The 15,708-nt window shown below is 35.0% G+C and overlaps 1 protein-coding gene across 3 annotated transcripts in view; it reads right to left on the bottom strand.

Moving 5' to 3' along the window:
• Positions 1–3,021: 3,021 nt before the first annotated feature.
• The window catches only part of UFL1 (UFM1 specific ligase 1), a 31,579-nt gene continuing 18,892 nt past the window's right edge, over positions 3,022–15,708 (bottom strand). For 2 of the 3 annotated variants that reach the window (XM_034991550.1, XM_034991551.1), the window contains exons 11-19: positions 14,577–14,697; positions 11,782–11,898; positions 8,602–8,719; positions 7,084–7,250; positions 6,873–7,003; positions 5,229–5,309; positions 4,868–4,953; positions 4,145–4,325; positions 3,207–3,546 (exon numbers count right to left, since the gene is read on the bottom strand). In XM_034991550.1, the coding sequence (XP_034847441.1) occupies positions 3,328–3,546; positions 4,145–4,325; positions 4,868–4,953; positions 5,229–5,309; positions 6,873–7,003; positions 7,084–7,250; positions 8,602–8,719; positions 11,782–11,898; positions 14,577–14,697 (1,221 nt within the window). In that variant the 3' untranslated portion in view covers positions 3,207–3,327. Of the gene's footprint in view, positions 3,547–4,144; positions 4,326–4,867; positions 4,954–5,228; positions 5,310–6,872; positions 7,004–7,083; positions 7,251–8,601; positions 8,720–11,781; positions 11,899–14,576; positions 14,698–15,708 lie in introns of all 3 variants that reach the window. The other variant, XM_034991549.1, reaches the window with a different exon arrangement.

Raw genomic sequence — 15,708 nt, 5'->3', positions numbered from 1 at the left:
TTCTTTCCCCACAGCATCCTCTGCTAACTTCTCTCAAAATGCTATATTGAACTATAGTTGTTGATTCTTGCCATCTCCTTGAAAACAAGGGGTATTTTTAAGATTTACATTTGTACTTCTAGTGCATAGCAGTCATACAGGATCCGGATTGTTGAGCCAAGGATTTAAATTCACCATGTCTCCCCTTTTCTTCATCACACGACATAATCCCTTCCTTCCTGCTTTTTAAACACACATCAAGGCTAAGTCTTACTACTAATCACTGAAGGGAAATAGAGCCAAGGCTGGTAAAACAATAAAACACAACACTGGGAACTTATAAAAATTTAATACATGTTCAAAGTAATTATTCCTTCTTGTTTGGTCATGTAAATGGAATAAACACTGTGTTTCTGAAAGCCTGAAAGTCAAGGTTTCTTTTTTTGATGGTTTGGAGTAAGTCTCTCTTGGGTTCTATTTATTTTTTTGTTTAGTAGTCTTCAAGGTAGAATGACTTGTGTGAATCCTTAGGCCATTTTAATGGCCACTTCAATAGTGGTCCCAGATTTCTGTGGAAAATGTACATCCCAGAGGAGTTTATCTATGTGTGTTTCTTTCATCTCCCATATACACTGGGGGAAAGGTACTAATCAAAGAAAGCAAACCTTCCACTGACCCCACCCTCTACCCATCTCACATGTTAGTCCTTGATAGAAAAAAAGTCTCATTTGGCCCTGGGTTGAGTAGCATTTCTGGGAAAGAATGAACTGTTCCTTCTCAATCTATAGGCTGCACTATCACTGTTGCACTTTGATCTCATCCTTGGTGCTTTATGGTCTGACTAAAATATAGTTTCTAAAATGTTGAAGATGGTTCTATATTCAGGTTAAGCAACTTCTACACTTATTATTCTGATTCAGTATTAATGTCTTCTCTGAAAATTCACTGTGATTTTGGTAAGATATGCCACGGTTCACTGAATCCTTCTGATGGCCAGAAGTGGGTTTCCCTTGACTCTTCAGAAACACATGGTCTGAAGGCAGAACACACGAACACATTATTCAAATATTTCCATTATATCTGCAACAGTAGGAAGTAGCAGATACAACGGTGCAGCTGCACATTTGCTGAAATCCAGCTAACTGAAAATGATTTACTAAAGTGAAATGGTTCACGAATGGCAAACATTCAAGGAATGAGATACTGAGGACTACGGAACTGTTTTTGTGTAAGAAAAATACAAGAAAATCTTTGAAAAATGTATAGAATAAGAATTTTAAAATGTAAACACGTTACATATAACACCTGCACAATGCATTCTAGTAATTGAAATAATGAAAGCTTCAAAGTACCACAAAATTTAATAGAAACAAGCAAATTTATTTTTAATAACATTCTTAAATCTGCCCATCGAGATCATAGTAGATAGCCATTTAAGAATTTTTATTTTATTGAAATTAGAATTTTACATACAAAATCAGCTACATAACTTTATTTTCAAAAACAATAAAAACTGTTCTTATTTACTATGGAAAAATATGAACCATTCTGATAAATGAAAAAAATTAATGTGAACAAGATAGAATGGTTTTCTTCTTATTTGCTTGGTTGTCTCTCCTATTTTTATTCCTACAAATTAAGAAAGTCAGAATGATTTTATTTGTTTCCGTGTCTATGGTCTAGTTTGAAACAAATGTGGATTACTTTGGTATCTGCTGAAACATAAATGAGAAGGTTCTTAAAGACTGAATAAAACATTAGGCTGGGTGTTCTATATTTTGGAAACTGAATAAACAAAACTAAGTGGAGTTTGTGGTCACAGACGATTTTTCATTTTTCTTCCTTTGCCCATATGAAAATACATTAATAGAAAATTACCAATGGAAAAACACTTAAATTTATGTTACATTCCTATCAACTTTAATAATAATGCTCAGTTAGCAATTATATCAATTTCTTTCAGTCAGTATTAATACTTTGTCTGGAATTAGAGGTAGACTGATATTTGTATTCAAACATTTTGAACCACAGAGTTTTAAGTGCCATATAAGGAATTATATAAAATAGTACTTTTTTGATACTTGAGATTTAACTATTATATTCAAAATAAATTTCTTTTTGATATATAATAAATTGTTGCTTAAAACTCATGTGCTTGAAATTATTACTCTAAGGAACTATTTGTTACTTTTAACTACCAATAGTCTTTAGAAAACAAGAATACCTATTTTCTTATAAGGATTTTCATTTTTGGAAAAAAATAAAGTTCCAATGACTTCAATGCACTTACGGATCCTCCCATAACAAAGAATTAGGTGCCAGAGTGACTACTGATACAAAAAATATAACATTTAGAAATGCAAACTGGTTAAAGAAAAATACTTGTATTACATTTTTAGTTATTCTAATGTTAAAATGTGACTTATACCTCTTAAGAAGTAACTTTTATTTTTTCTCTTACTTGTTAGCATCTTGTGTTAGAATAGACTCCAGCAGTGTATGGGCCCCTCCGGTATTCTTCTGTACCTGTAAAGGCATCCCCTGAAAGACCCAACCACATAAAAGTTCACTCTTGTGGGGGATATGGGAGGCCCTCTATCTGCCAGAAATAAGAGCAAGGGCTTAGAAAAAAACAAAAATTGCAAATTTCTGTATTTTAGGTTTGAAGCATTCTCTATTAATTTTAAAATCCACGATTTTTATTTGTGACACCAAAGGGTTTTCTTTCCCTTTTTAAAAACACACGACCAGGGCACCTGGGTGGCTCAGTTGGTTAAGCAACTGCCTTCGGCTCAGGTCTTGATCCTGGAGTCCTGGGACCGAGTCCCGCATCAGGCTCCCTGCTCAACGGGGAGTCTGCTTCTCCCTCTGACCCTCCCCCCTCTCATGCTCTCTCTATCTCATTCTCTCTCTCAAATAAATAAATAAAATCTTAAAAAAAAACCAAAAAACACATGACCACATTTTAAGGTTCTGCCTAATATGTATATAACTGTAAGGATGTCACTTGAAATCTAACAACACAACAAATGAGTCCTTTTCTAGAGATGAAAGATTTCATAAAATTTATTCTTCATTCAGCATCTGAAAATAAACCTGAAATAGTAATTTTTAGAATTATAATGTGAAAAAGAAGTCTTCCATGGTTGAACCCAATTTACAAAAATTTCACATTTTTCTAAGATTTACACTGAATACAACACTACTGTTTAAACTGAATTGTGTGGGTGTGTGTATGTGTGTGTTATTGGGGGAAACCGAGGATTGTGAAGTGAATATTTTTTGGTAACCACTCACTTTAAACTTTGGGAAAAATGTTTACTATATGACAAAAGTAAATTAAGATCATTACTCTTCTGTCACAGATGATTTCCTGGACATGAGAACAAGGTCTTTAATGGATGAAGAAAGTTCTTGAAGCTCTTTACGAGTAGTATTGGTGATATCTTCTTGTTCTTTGTCCAATTCATCACTCGAGGGATCATCTCCCTGTCCAGTCTTCTTATTTTGACTAACTAAATGCTTTACAACTAAACCTTGATACTTTACCAAAAGAGTATGCTGATCCTGTGAAAAGAGAACAGAAGAAAAGTTAACAAACAGGATTTAATTTTCTGTAGAACAAGCTGGATTTGTTCAACCAATACACAGTGAAGGTCTTCATCTTTACAAATCACTGGCCATGTAAGTAGAAAGCTGAATCCAGCAAGGTCCTTGCTGGCAAGGAGTTTACAGGTGAGGGGTGATAAAACACGAATACAGATCATTTTAATGTAAACTGACTTAGCTAAGTTCTATCACCAGAGATTAAATCAAAGTGATATGGAAGTTCAAAGAAGCCAGATTCCTTTTAGCTGAGAAATTTCTAGGAAGAATTTGTGCAGGGTAAGACTTTTGGAACTAGTCCTTGAAGGACAGGTTAAATTTGCATAAACTGAAACGGAAGACTTCTTTTTACCAATAGATCTTCTAGAATCCCAAAAGATTCTTGATCTATGCTGAGTTTTTAAAAATCAATCTTCAGATTCACTGTTCACATTCTCAGAACAGGAAGTCATATTAATACGTTTTGTGTCTTATTGTTCATGATGATTCACATCTATCCATTCAAAATATGCAGAATCTAAAAGCTTGAAAAGTTTCAAATGCATGGAAAATGTAATACCTCTGGAATTTTACTATTAAGAAAAGCAATGATCTGTGGGACACATCTTCCAGGTGCATGGAGCATGCTGTGGGTTGAGAACTGAAACAGAAGGACTGCTGTGAGGTGCAGAATAAGAGCAGGGTCTTCTGTGACTTTTAGCTGTTCAGCCAGTGCTTGTCGATGCTGGAACAGTATCTGCCTAAACAAAAATAAAATCACAAAAACACATTCTCATATTTTAACAAGCTCTCACCAATTTTAGTTCTTCCCTTCGGTAATCATTTTTAGCTTCTCTAGTTTAATTATCTAGCTCCATAAACATCTTAAGGGACATTTGAAATATGAAATATAGACACACTTAACCCTAAATGCTGTGGATAAACTAATATGCTAGAAAATGATAGAGAAAACTACGTAGCAGGGATCCTCAAGGTGTACTTTTTATGTTGAGTTGTTGGGAATCAAACAGAAGTGTACTGATATAGGTAAGATTTCCTGTAAAGAAGGTCTCAAAGCTAGTATGAAGTTCCCAGGCTTGATCAACTATGGGATTAGGGAACCTTGCTACCTTATCGATACCAGTCAGAGAGGACCACGTATATACTGAATATGCTCAAAGGTATGCAGCCATTTGGATACAAGTGTTCTCTGTGCAAGATTCAGGTAGTCAAATTCCAACTTCGGATATGAAATATCACACATCTAAGAATTTATTAATAATATAGATTAATTCAATGTTACCTTTCCCTTTTTTTGTCTCCCCTTTTCACCATAATATCGCAAGCTTCTGCTGCAGAATCCAGACAAGAAAGGAAGTCTTCTATGCTCTGAAATGGTATTTAATGCCACCATTTACTTTTATTAACAGGTTGCCTAAAAAATATAGCCACTCAGTAGTTTTATAATTTTACACCCGAAACATAATTTTTAAAAAGGTCATTTTGTTATTAAACTTGAAATTGTGATTTAGGAGAAAATGTTCCTGGTCTGTTCTCCCCCTTCACCTCCCAAAGAGATTTAGTTTACACTTATTCTGATAAAAATCTACTCAAAGATCACAAATTCTAGCCCCATTATCTAAACAGAATCAAACTTTACTTACCTTTTCATTCAGAGAGCTATGGAGTTTTGTGAGAACTACTTTGGTTTCTTCTGATAATTTACTTAAAATTTTTTTTCTTACCTGTAAGGGGAAAAAACTCTTTTGGGATTGTGACTTTGACATGTGGTAGATATAAGATCAAACAAAAGAAAACAAAGTATATTTACTACTATAATAGAGTACTGAATGGAATTGATCTTTGTTTTTGAATTTTAGCTTTCAAACTAGGGACAAAAATACGCTAAAAACATTCTAAAATCGGAGAGCTAGCCAATAGCCAGTCAGCCAATCAGGCTAGATATAGCCCTACCCCTCCCTTCTGGCCCAGCAGCAAAGAGGAAGATGGGGGGCGAGGGGGTGGAGAGAAAACCATTCATCTTGTGGGGAAAAGAGAATTTGGGGTAAGAGGCTACTCCCGCTCTCTTCCATCGGGGTAGGAAGAGTGTTCTTCCCTAATGCCAGATGAGGGGGTTCCCACTCATAAGTTCCAGAATGCCTATAAACTAGAGAACTTGCTCCACGGATGGCTGCTTGTTATACTATATGGTGGGTGGAATCTTTTCGGCACCCCTCTCCACATAGATGTGTCTCGTGAAATATGATGGCATTCTTGACCAGAGTCTGATGGCCTTACCAAGTGTGAAATTTCTGGTGGATGCCTAGTGGAATAGTTTGGCTGGCAGGTCCTGCAAGTTACAGTGAGTCTTGGAAGACCAGGGAAACCTGACTCCCTGTCACATGCCACACCAGTTCTTCTGTGCCCTGAAGGGCACGGGATGGGACCCCATGTGTTTCCCACAGCAGAGGTTAGCACAGAGGCAGGATATATGGAACTGTCCAGGCAGTTGGAGATTCACTGCTTGAGCTGAAGACGGGAAGGGGGACAGTACTTTGTTGGGGTAGGAGGGAGAAATAAATGTATCTCTGTTTGGAGGTTTAGGGGAGGTCCCTGCTACAGGGGTTGTCACATGCTAAAAAAACAGGCCCCAAAACAATCTACACCACCGATGGGGCAAGAGACACATCATGAGGCCACAGCATTGGATCTAGATCATAACCAGTGATATGCAGTCACTCCTATGAAACACTCTTGCCTCCTTCATTTTTCCTAAATCTCCAACGTTAAGTGGATCTACAGGGATAGAGAAGAAGAGGAGGAGGAGGAGTGTTAGGGACAGATCACACCTTTCCTTCTTGAAGCAACTGGGAGCCATCGCTCTACCTTACATTTTGAGACAGGAAGAAATGAACTTTGACTTTAGTTTGAGATTAGCATTTTAACAAATAAACTGCAATTCATCTAAACATTGAAATGAGATGGCGTCACTACATGAAAATGACTACAAAGTTATGGAATCTGGCCACAAAACAGTCAAGGGATCGGCAACTCAGCAGGAAAAGGAGATGTGACATAACAATAATTAGGAAAAAATAAAAGTGTTGATTCCAAAGTAATTAAGCATTATTACTTTCAACAGACTGATTATATCACCAATTTAAACTAAAAATCTGATAGATTTTTTTTCCCTAAAAACCCTTTCCTATATTTTACTTTCCTTCAGACTACTTTTGATGTGAGAAAATAAAATATGCTTTTATTTCAAAACATAATACATCAAGAAGGCAAGACAATCACTATCATACTTCACTTGTAATGGCTGCAGGATCATCTACTGCCATCATTAAATCCGAAGCTAAGAAGTTGAAAATGAGGTTAGTGATGTCAGTACATATTGTCTTCAGCAAGTGCTTTGTAAGAGCAGCCTGTGTATCATCTGGAAAATAAAGGTGCTTTATTAAAATGAATGTCCAGGAACAATGATGAAAATCAATGAAAAAATAGTCTTAAGTATACCTGTAAAGAACTTCAGCCCCTTTTCAAACAGCCGAATATTATTGTATAGGTTTGAAACCTCTTCTTGCAAGTCCTTGATTGTGCGCTTTCTACCAGTTCCAGAGGCAGAAGAAGTTGAAGACATGAACACTGAACGTACCACCTCGAGATAAGTTTTATTAAGAGGTCTGTGCACAAGATAAATATATTTAGTTTATTAAAACACACTGGATTTATGCATATAAGAAATTTTGCTTCTATGGAAGTAAGCCTTAAGAAAATACCTCTATATTTTTTAAACAAGATTAATTTGGGGAATAGTTCACAAGCATTTGTCCTCTAATCCTAGGACTTATAACTTAAATGCATTATTTTTCTCAGTTTTAAAGTACTCAAAATTATTGCACTAATGACAGTAAGGAGGGCGCCTGGGTGGCTCAGTTGGTTAAGCGACTGCCTTCGGCTCAGGTCATGATCCTGGAGTCCCGGGATCGAGTCCCACATCGGGCTCCCTGCTCGGCAGGGAGTCTGCTTCTCCCTCTGACCCTCCTCCCTCTCATGCTCTCTGTCTCTCATTCTCTCTCTCGCAAATAAATAAAATCTTAAAAAGAAAAGAAAAGAAAAGAAAAGACAGTAAGGATAGCAGTAACAAAAGCTTCAATTCAAATTCAGTCCGAAGTAATTTTTAAAAGTTCATTTGGAGAATAGGACATAAATCTGTTCCCTATTCATAGGAATAATAAATTCTCAATTTCTAAAGTTCTATAAAAGATATTAAAACTTTTTATGCTCAACAACTTCAGAAGAGATTATTTTAAGTAATGGCAAATGGTTAGTAGTAACTATCTTCTTACATATGAAAAATATGATTATGTACTGTATTCATGCACAAAAAATATTCAGTGAAATGAAAAAAAATCTCACTACAAAAGCTATATTTCTAAATTCAAAGCTAGATGCACTGGGCTCCTGGATTGCATTTATAGACGCTTACACAATGGAACTAACTTGAGGGAAAATCATGTTAGTAACGGTAAAGTTATACACAATTTCTTTTACTTCTGTATAAAAATAAATTTAGCTTGGCTCAATTACAAGCTAGTGCTGTCTAAATTTGTTCTCTGAACACAGTTTGTTACTTTCTTTCTCCCTAAAAGTGCACTGTTTATCCTCTGTCAAATCTAGATAGAAAATGGTCTTTTCTTTCTTTTAGATATTACTTTTTTATGCTATGTCAGAGAGCAGCCAGTGACTGGCGTTGGTGTTTTTCTCCCACCTAGGACTGAAACATCAGTGACCGAGGATGCCTCCGCACTCTCGCCTTTTATTTCCCACACTGCCTCGCCCAAAGCACTTACACGTCTGTTGAACAGAACAGCAAACAGCAAACAAAATCTGGAATTTGGTGGCTAGATTAAATTCTAAGCTTTGAAAAGAAAAGACTTAAAAGCTATGCTTTCCATGATGTTGGTGAAAATTTTATTTAATAACTCATTGAATTTCTATCATAAAACAGAAAAAATATGTTTTTATACTTACTTTATTAAGTGCTCAGCGAGTTCAGAAATAAATTCCTCAGGGGCATCTTGTACGTGTTTTCTTAAAACATCTTCAATCTCATCCTGGAACATAAAAGTGATCTCTGGCTTCTTCTTTCCTATAGCAGAAATGCACAATAGGAAAAAACAACAAAAACATAAAGCAACCTAAAAGCAAACAAGGTTCATTAACATATTTAATGGTAATTAACTTACCATTAAGATGGTAATTCATTCATAGACATTGCCAGTGTCAGATAGCAATAACCAATGAAAACAATTTTAAAAATAGGACACATAGTGGCATTTCTTTTGAGTAATAATTTTCTAACTTTATTTAATGACTGTTCTAATGTCAATCAGAAAATAATAAAGATGATTTTCCCCCTGATCTAACTTGGATGATGCAAATAGTGGAAAATCAAAATAATCAACTGGATGGAAAAAAAATCTTTTAAGAAAAAGGTAACTTCTCTTTGTTGAACAATGTATACTGAGCAGAATTTCCTTCTTTATAAAAATGAACAGTTACTAAAAATCAAATCATCCTTATAATTTACAGAAGATCTTCAGGAAAAGCCTCTATAGTCATGTGAATGACAACTCCAGTAGAATTAAGCTAAAAATTATCTTTTGGGAAAGGCAAAGATGAAAAAAAAACCTCATAATTTTACACTCATCATTTATTTTTCTTCTTACAAAAATAATTCTATGCCAGGAAAAATTTGTACGCAGCTACTGTAATGGAAATAATCGTTAAGTGTGGAAATGTCATGCCTCCTCACCGACTTGGATAAGCACGGGTTGCAAAGAAAGCTAACAGTATTTCCATTATTAATATTGTAAAAATATAAAAGTGATTATTTCCAGCTAGATTTGATGATTGTAAAACCTTAGACATAAAAATAAAAAAACAGTAAAATAAATAAATTAAAAAATAGCTCAAAAATCGGTAAGTAAGTTGACATCACGGCTTTAGAACCGATGGACACGTTAGAACAGATCCAATATCCTTTCTTTTTGAGATCTGCTATCCATTCCTGGACTTTCACATCACATAGTTTCTGCTTTCTCTGTTTGCTTCCTGCATGCATTTTATAAGTTATTAAATTATATTTCCATCTAGTAATCTTTCACACTGAGTTGATGCTGTGATTTAGCTGGGAACCTAATTACATCCCCCATTTCAGAGATTATAACACAACCCCCTTTCAAAGGCACTGAAATTATATCTTTTTAGGTAGAATGGTTTTACTACCTTTATAGCCCTTCTCCATAATCTGTGCACAAAAGGAGTATCACATGCCTCATTTAACAATTACTTAAAGCTACAGATATTAGAGAAGTATTTTATGAAATGCCCCTTCTCTCCCACCCCTAGTACATCTGGGGAATAGAGAAATTCATTTATCAATGAAAACTTAAAACCCACAGAGGACAGTCTTAATACTATTTAAAATAAGAACAGGGCTAGTAGTTTCTATGAAGATCATTTTAATTAATATTGTTTTATGCATGTTGAGAACAGTAGCTCTTTTGACCTGTCTTTATTATTCTTCTTTACCTAAAGCAAAGAATACGTTAAAGATAGATCTGAAGCGATGATGCTATCACTAGTCCTAGCCCATTAATGGCCAAAGCCGTGTCACTTGATACCTATACCTCCCAGCTCGAGCCCACACACAACGAGCTCTGTGGAAGAGGTAAAATAAAAATTTCAAATGATCATCATTTCAAGTTTTCTTCTCTTTTTACTGGGGAAAAAGAAAACGGAGGTATCATAGATTCATTTAGTAAATTTATTTAAAACACAATTTATAAAAGAATCATAATTTTATTTAGAAAAACTAACAGCTCTTGCTGACTTAACAGTACCAAATGCGAACAAGTCTCCAAAAAAGAAGATGCATATGCTTAATTCTCCCCCTTAGATAGAAGCAACCAACCAATTAGATGTTACCATAAAACTTAAATATGCATAAGCTCAATGTTTCCTACTTGAATATGCAGAAACCCACTTGTAATAAAATATTGTAATTTGTTTTGTAGGGCAGTGGGAAACCATAAAAATGACTATGCAAGTTGAAACTGTGCAAGGTGTTCTTAACAAACAATGGGAAAACTTATGACTATTCTGTGATTTTTTAAAAAAATGTCTGTGAAAACATTAAGAGCTCTTACTGTTGGTTATAAATGTAAAGGGAAATGAAAAAGAAAACTAATACTTAAAATTTAGTATACTGTAATTTAGCTCATCAGAAACACTGGGCAACAAAGTATTTTATTTCTTTGTAAAAAATTTATCAAAAATAGTCTGAACAGCGCTTGCCTTCTTCTCAGGCTGTAACTTACAGAGCAAGCATCTTTTCTATGCCTTGGCAAGTTGTCATTCTCCTTTTTTAACTCTGGATCAGCTCACAGCATTTTATCCTTTGCCCTTTCAATGTTGTGAAACATCTCTGGGAATTCCTTTAATATGAAGTTTTCTGCCAACTACACATCCTCTAGGACATTTTCATCCTCTCCGTCACAACCACTTTCCCCATTTGGTCAGTAAGTGCCTCTGCCAAGCTCCTGTGGCTGCATACCTAGTCTCCTGAACAGTGGCAATGCCAACATTCCCACAGTCAGCTAGTTCTTCCCGAACACCATTTATTCTTGATTCATATTTTACTTCCAGTGTTATCACTTTTCATTTCTTGGCTGCATTTTCATCTTTGCTGGCCAGTTCCCTTTTGATTATCCATTTGGCAAAATGTCATAGGGATTCATCACTGGGAGACAAGGAGGCAACATAACTACATGGTTTGTTGTCTGCGCATAAAGTGAAGAAGAGACGCACAGGGATCAATCACTGACAGACTTTGAAACAAGTGATGTGATTGTCATAGCTCATGATGCACATATATTATTTATGTGCTGATCAATGGCCTGAGGAGCCAGCAGCATTGCCTGTACTTTATACAAGTACTCATTGTTAATACACCCTGGTAACTAGAATATGAACCGTGTTGATGGGGGCCTGGTGTTATCAACTAAGCCGTGGTAACTGAAATTCGTGTGCAAAACTGTGCACAGCAAGAACTTCTTGCAGAAGCATATACATCTAATGGTCTACATCTTAAGAAAATGTTTGCAAAATGACACACTCTCAAAGGAAAAGTAAATTAAAGCTACACACCAGTGTGAGATGACTCATCATCACTATCCTCTTCTTTTCTTCCTTTCTTCTTGATTTTTTTAATTTTGTACTCCCTGGCATTACCACCACCACCTCCTCTCACACTTCCACTGCCCTCTGGTGGGAAATGACATTAGTTAGTATTAGCTAACTGGAGATTTTTAGAAAATGATGACACTATATTGTCATATTTAACTGTACAGCAGAACAATAAAAGCCAAATAATTAAACTTTTAAAAGCTGCTATTTAAGGTGGGAGCTTTTTTTATTACAACAGAAGTTTTGTAATTCAGTCAATAAAAACTTAGTAAAATGTGAAACCTCTTGAATTTGAGCAACTCACGTAGATAGCTTACCTGCTCTAAAGGCAGGCTCTTCCACAGTCTCTTCTTCCTTCACTAAGGATACCTCTTTTCTATAGCTTTGTCTGACTTTGTCTTGGCCAAACCCATTCCTTTACCGCTTCTTCTACCTTCCCCAGAAGAAATGTGCCCTCACTTGCTCATCTCTGTTACTACAGCCTCATTAATATCCCCTATTACAGTACTTCACAAGTTTAATTACCCTTGGTTTTGTCCTTTTGGTTGAAAGATTATGTTTATAGGAGACATCCTGAGTCTCCCACCACCCAATGAGACAATGAACTTCTTGAAAACAGGGAGCATGTCTCACTAATGTTTGTATCCTTGGGGTTTAAGCGATGCTTGACATATTAAAAGGAGCTCGATAAATGCTGACCATGAATATTAAGTTGGATGAGTAGAAAAATATAGTTATCAATCACCTATTGGCTAAAGAAAGACGAAAAAAATACAAATTATGAGACAAACTAAAACACTGTAAATAAAAGTAATGTTGTTGAGATATTTCTCTGCTTTACATATTTACATTTAAAGTATCAATTCAACAAAATAGAATACTTATCTAATAATAGGATTGAAACACCGAAAAATATTGAAAATATATTTCTTCATAAAAGATTAATTTTCCATAAAGTAAAATGACATACAAACTACAGATTTTTTTAAGTTCTAAGTACAATTCCTTTAAATTTCATCATGTCCTATAATTGTAAGTTCTAATAATTTATTTTCCCTTGCTTTTATGATAGAAAAAACAATTCTCTGGGTGATAGACATTGGGGAGGGTATGTGTTATGGTGAGCGCTGTGAATTGTGTAAGACTGTTGAATCACAGACCTGTACCTCTGAAACAAGTAATACATTGTATGTTTAAAAAAAAAAAAGAAGAAGATAGCAGGAATGGAGGGGGGAAAATTGGAGGGGGAGACGAACCATTAGAGACTATGGACTCTAAGAAACAAACTGAGGGTTCTAGAGGGGAGGGGGGTGGGGGGATGGGTCAGCCTGGTGATGGGTATTAAAGAGGGCATGTATTGAATGGAGCACTGGGTGTTATATGCAAACAATGAATCGTGGAACACTACCTCAAAAACTAATGATGTAATGTATGGTGATTAACATAACATGATAAAAAAAGATAACCTTGGAAATAAAAAAAAAAGAAAAATACAATTCTCTCAAAATCATACATTTGGCAATAAATTTCTCAGAGGGAAGACATTTAAATCTGACATTATTCCATGCACTATATCTAAACTATTATGATATGACAGTACTATCCTTGAAATGATGACCAGATGACTCTGAATTTTTAGAAGGAAATAAAACAGACTAGCTATTCTGACATAAGTGCAACCAATGGCTTAAGGTGAATTTATAAGCATATCTTCAAATAATATGATAAAATATGCATGGCTGTGAATACTACCATGATTTATTAGAGTATGGTTTTCCCAGAAAAATACAGAGAAATTTCAAAGTATCAAAATTGAAAGATATTTTAGAAAAAGGTTTTTGAAGAGGAAAGAAACAATCTCAAAGAAAACAGAGTGAATTCCCACAACAAAAATGAAGTTTTTATAACACATCTTCAATATAGGTATATTAATGAAACATGTTGAATATCTAGCTTCTTTAACTCTGATGTAGGACTAATAAAATCGTTCCTACTATAAAAAGTATGGAAAACACATGTTAATTTCCAAATGCAAGTTACTAGTATACCAGTGCTACCTAGAATAATTTCCAGTGATTCTTAATTAAAAAAAACAAAACAAAACAAAAAAACAGAAATGAGATCTCCTTGGGAAATTCATTCATTCAATAAATAATTTATAGAACATCTAAAATACATCAACAAGTGCTCTAAGGACTAGGGAAGCAATAAACGAGATGGACAAGGTTTCCAAACAATAAAACACAAGACAGTGATAAAAGCGATACAAAAAAGACTGGAAGATAATATGATGGAGAGTGACCATGTCTACCATTCCAGGTGGTGAGGGAGGCCTCTCTGAGGAACTGACATTTAAACTTGAGCTCTGAATTAGAAGAAGAAATCTGTTACCTGAAGTTCGAGAGAGAACATTCAGGGAGAGGGAATAGCTAATGCAAAGGCTCTCAGGTAAACACAAACTTGCCAAATCTGAGAATCCAAAAAAAAAAGGCTACTGGGCTGGAATATAGACGGTGAGGGGGCAAACAATGGGACATGGGCCAGGTCATGAAATTAACTTAGTTCTCACAAAATAAAAAAAGAATAAGTAACCACTAATATTTCCATTTTCATAATAAATTTAATTCATTAAGAAAAGATTTGACTAATATTAACAGCTGAAGATAAATCCCCTTCAAAGGGCCTAATAAATGTAGAGTTCACTGCAACAAATAAAACTCATCTTTGAATCTTCTTGGTTAATAATAATTTATTACCTGTTGCTTTTCTCCTTCGTTCATCTTTTTTATCCTTTTTACTTGTATTAATGCTTTCTAAAATGGAGACCTGTTTCAGATCATCTTCAGTGATTAAATGAACAGGATTATTTTTCATTTCCTGAAATAAAACATGTTTTTGGTAAGCAAAAATATATGGCATTACAGAAAACATAAAATAAAAGTTATTTACATACTCAATTATTATTACTCATCCTAATTATTCTTGTTCGCTCTTTTTGCTAAGAAGGACTATAGAGCCAGGTCCAACAGTTGCCCCTCTGAAACTATTTCTCCTTGCCAAAGATCAGTCTCTTCCCTTGCTGTTCTTAACTTTTTGATTCTGTGATCAAATAATGAAAAATCCTATCCGGTCCCTGAAAAACTGATCACACATCAGATGCAACCTCTTCAGCTGATTTGGCTTCTTTTAACCACTGCTTACTAGGTGACCTTGCTCTTCTTCTTTTTGAGGCTTCCAAGTCCAGTGCCACTTGGCTAACTGAGAATAACAAAATCTCCATCCCTCACCCTAACAGAACGACCATGTAGGATGAGTTGGCACACTTAAATCATATAAACTGTTTTTCCTCTGGACTCATTCCTGATCTCTGCTTTTTAAAAATTTATGTTTTAAAAAAAAACATAAAAAATTATGTTTTCTGAACTATTTCCATGTTCAGAAACTGTTTTTTCAACATGGGACAGGGTTCTAAATCTGTACTGACAAAAGCACATTTTCATGTTAAAAATGGCATTTCCTTTTTGGTTTCCTGAAGGAAAATGTTTAGAATGTTGACAGTTCAAACAACAGAATCAATTTTTTTCCCTCAAATTATTTTTGTAGTTGCAGGGAGGAGCACAAAGAAATAAAAATTGATGACCATGTTTTTATTTTAGTGTAAATAAATAATGTAGCCATTTAGTGACTTGGAGCTAAATGTGCTAGACATTTTGTATACATCCATCCTTTATTTAAATTTATCTTTAGAAAGGAGGCATCATCACCCTTTCTTTGAAGATGTGGAAACTGGAGATCTATTTGTCCAAAGTCAAAAAGAGTAAAAAAGTTGAGACTGGAACTCAGGTGTACTGGTATCAATCCTATGTATTTTTACTCTTCTCTGCTGCC

This window comes from Mirounga leonina, unplaced genomic scaffold, assembly GCF_011800145.1.
Source record: "Mirounga leonina isolate KUSES-001 unplaced genomic scaffold, KU_Mleo_1.0 Mir_53, whole genome shotgun sequence".
Lineage (NCBI taxonomy): Eukaryota > Metazoa > Chordata > Mammalia > Carnivora > Phocidae > Mirounga > Mirounga leonina.
Note: the sequence above shows the minus strand (reverse complement) of the source record. Positions and strands in the feature narration are given on the sequence as shown.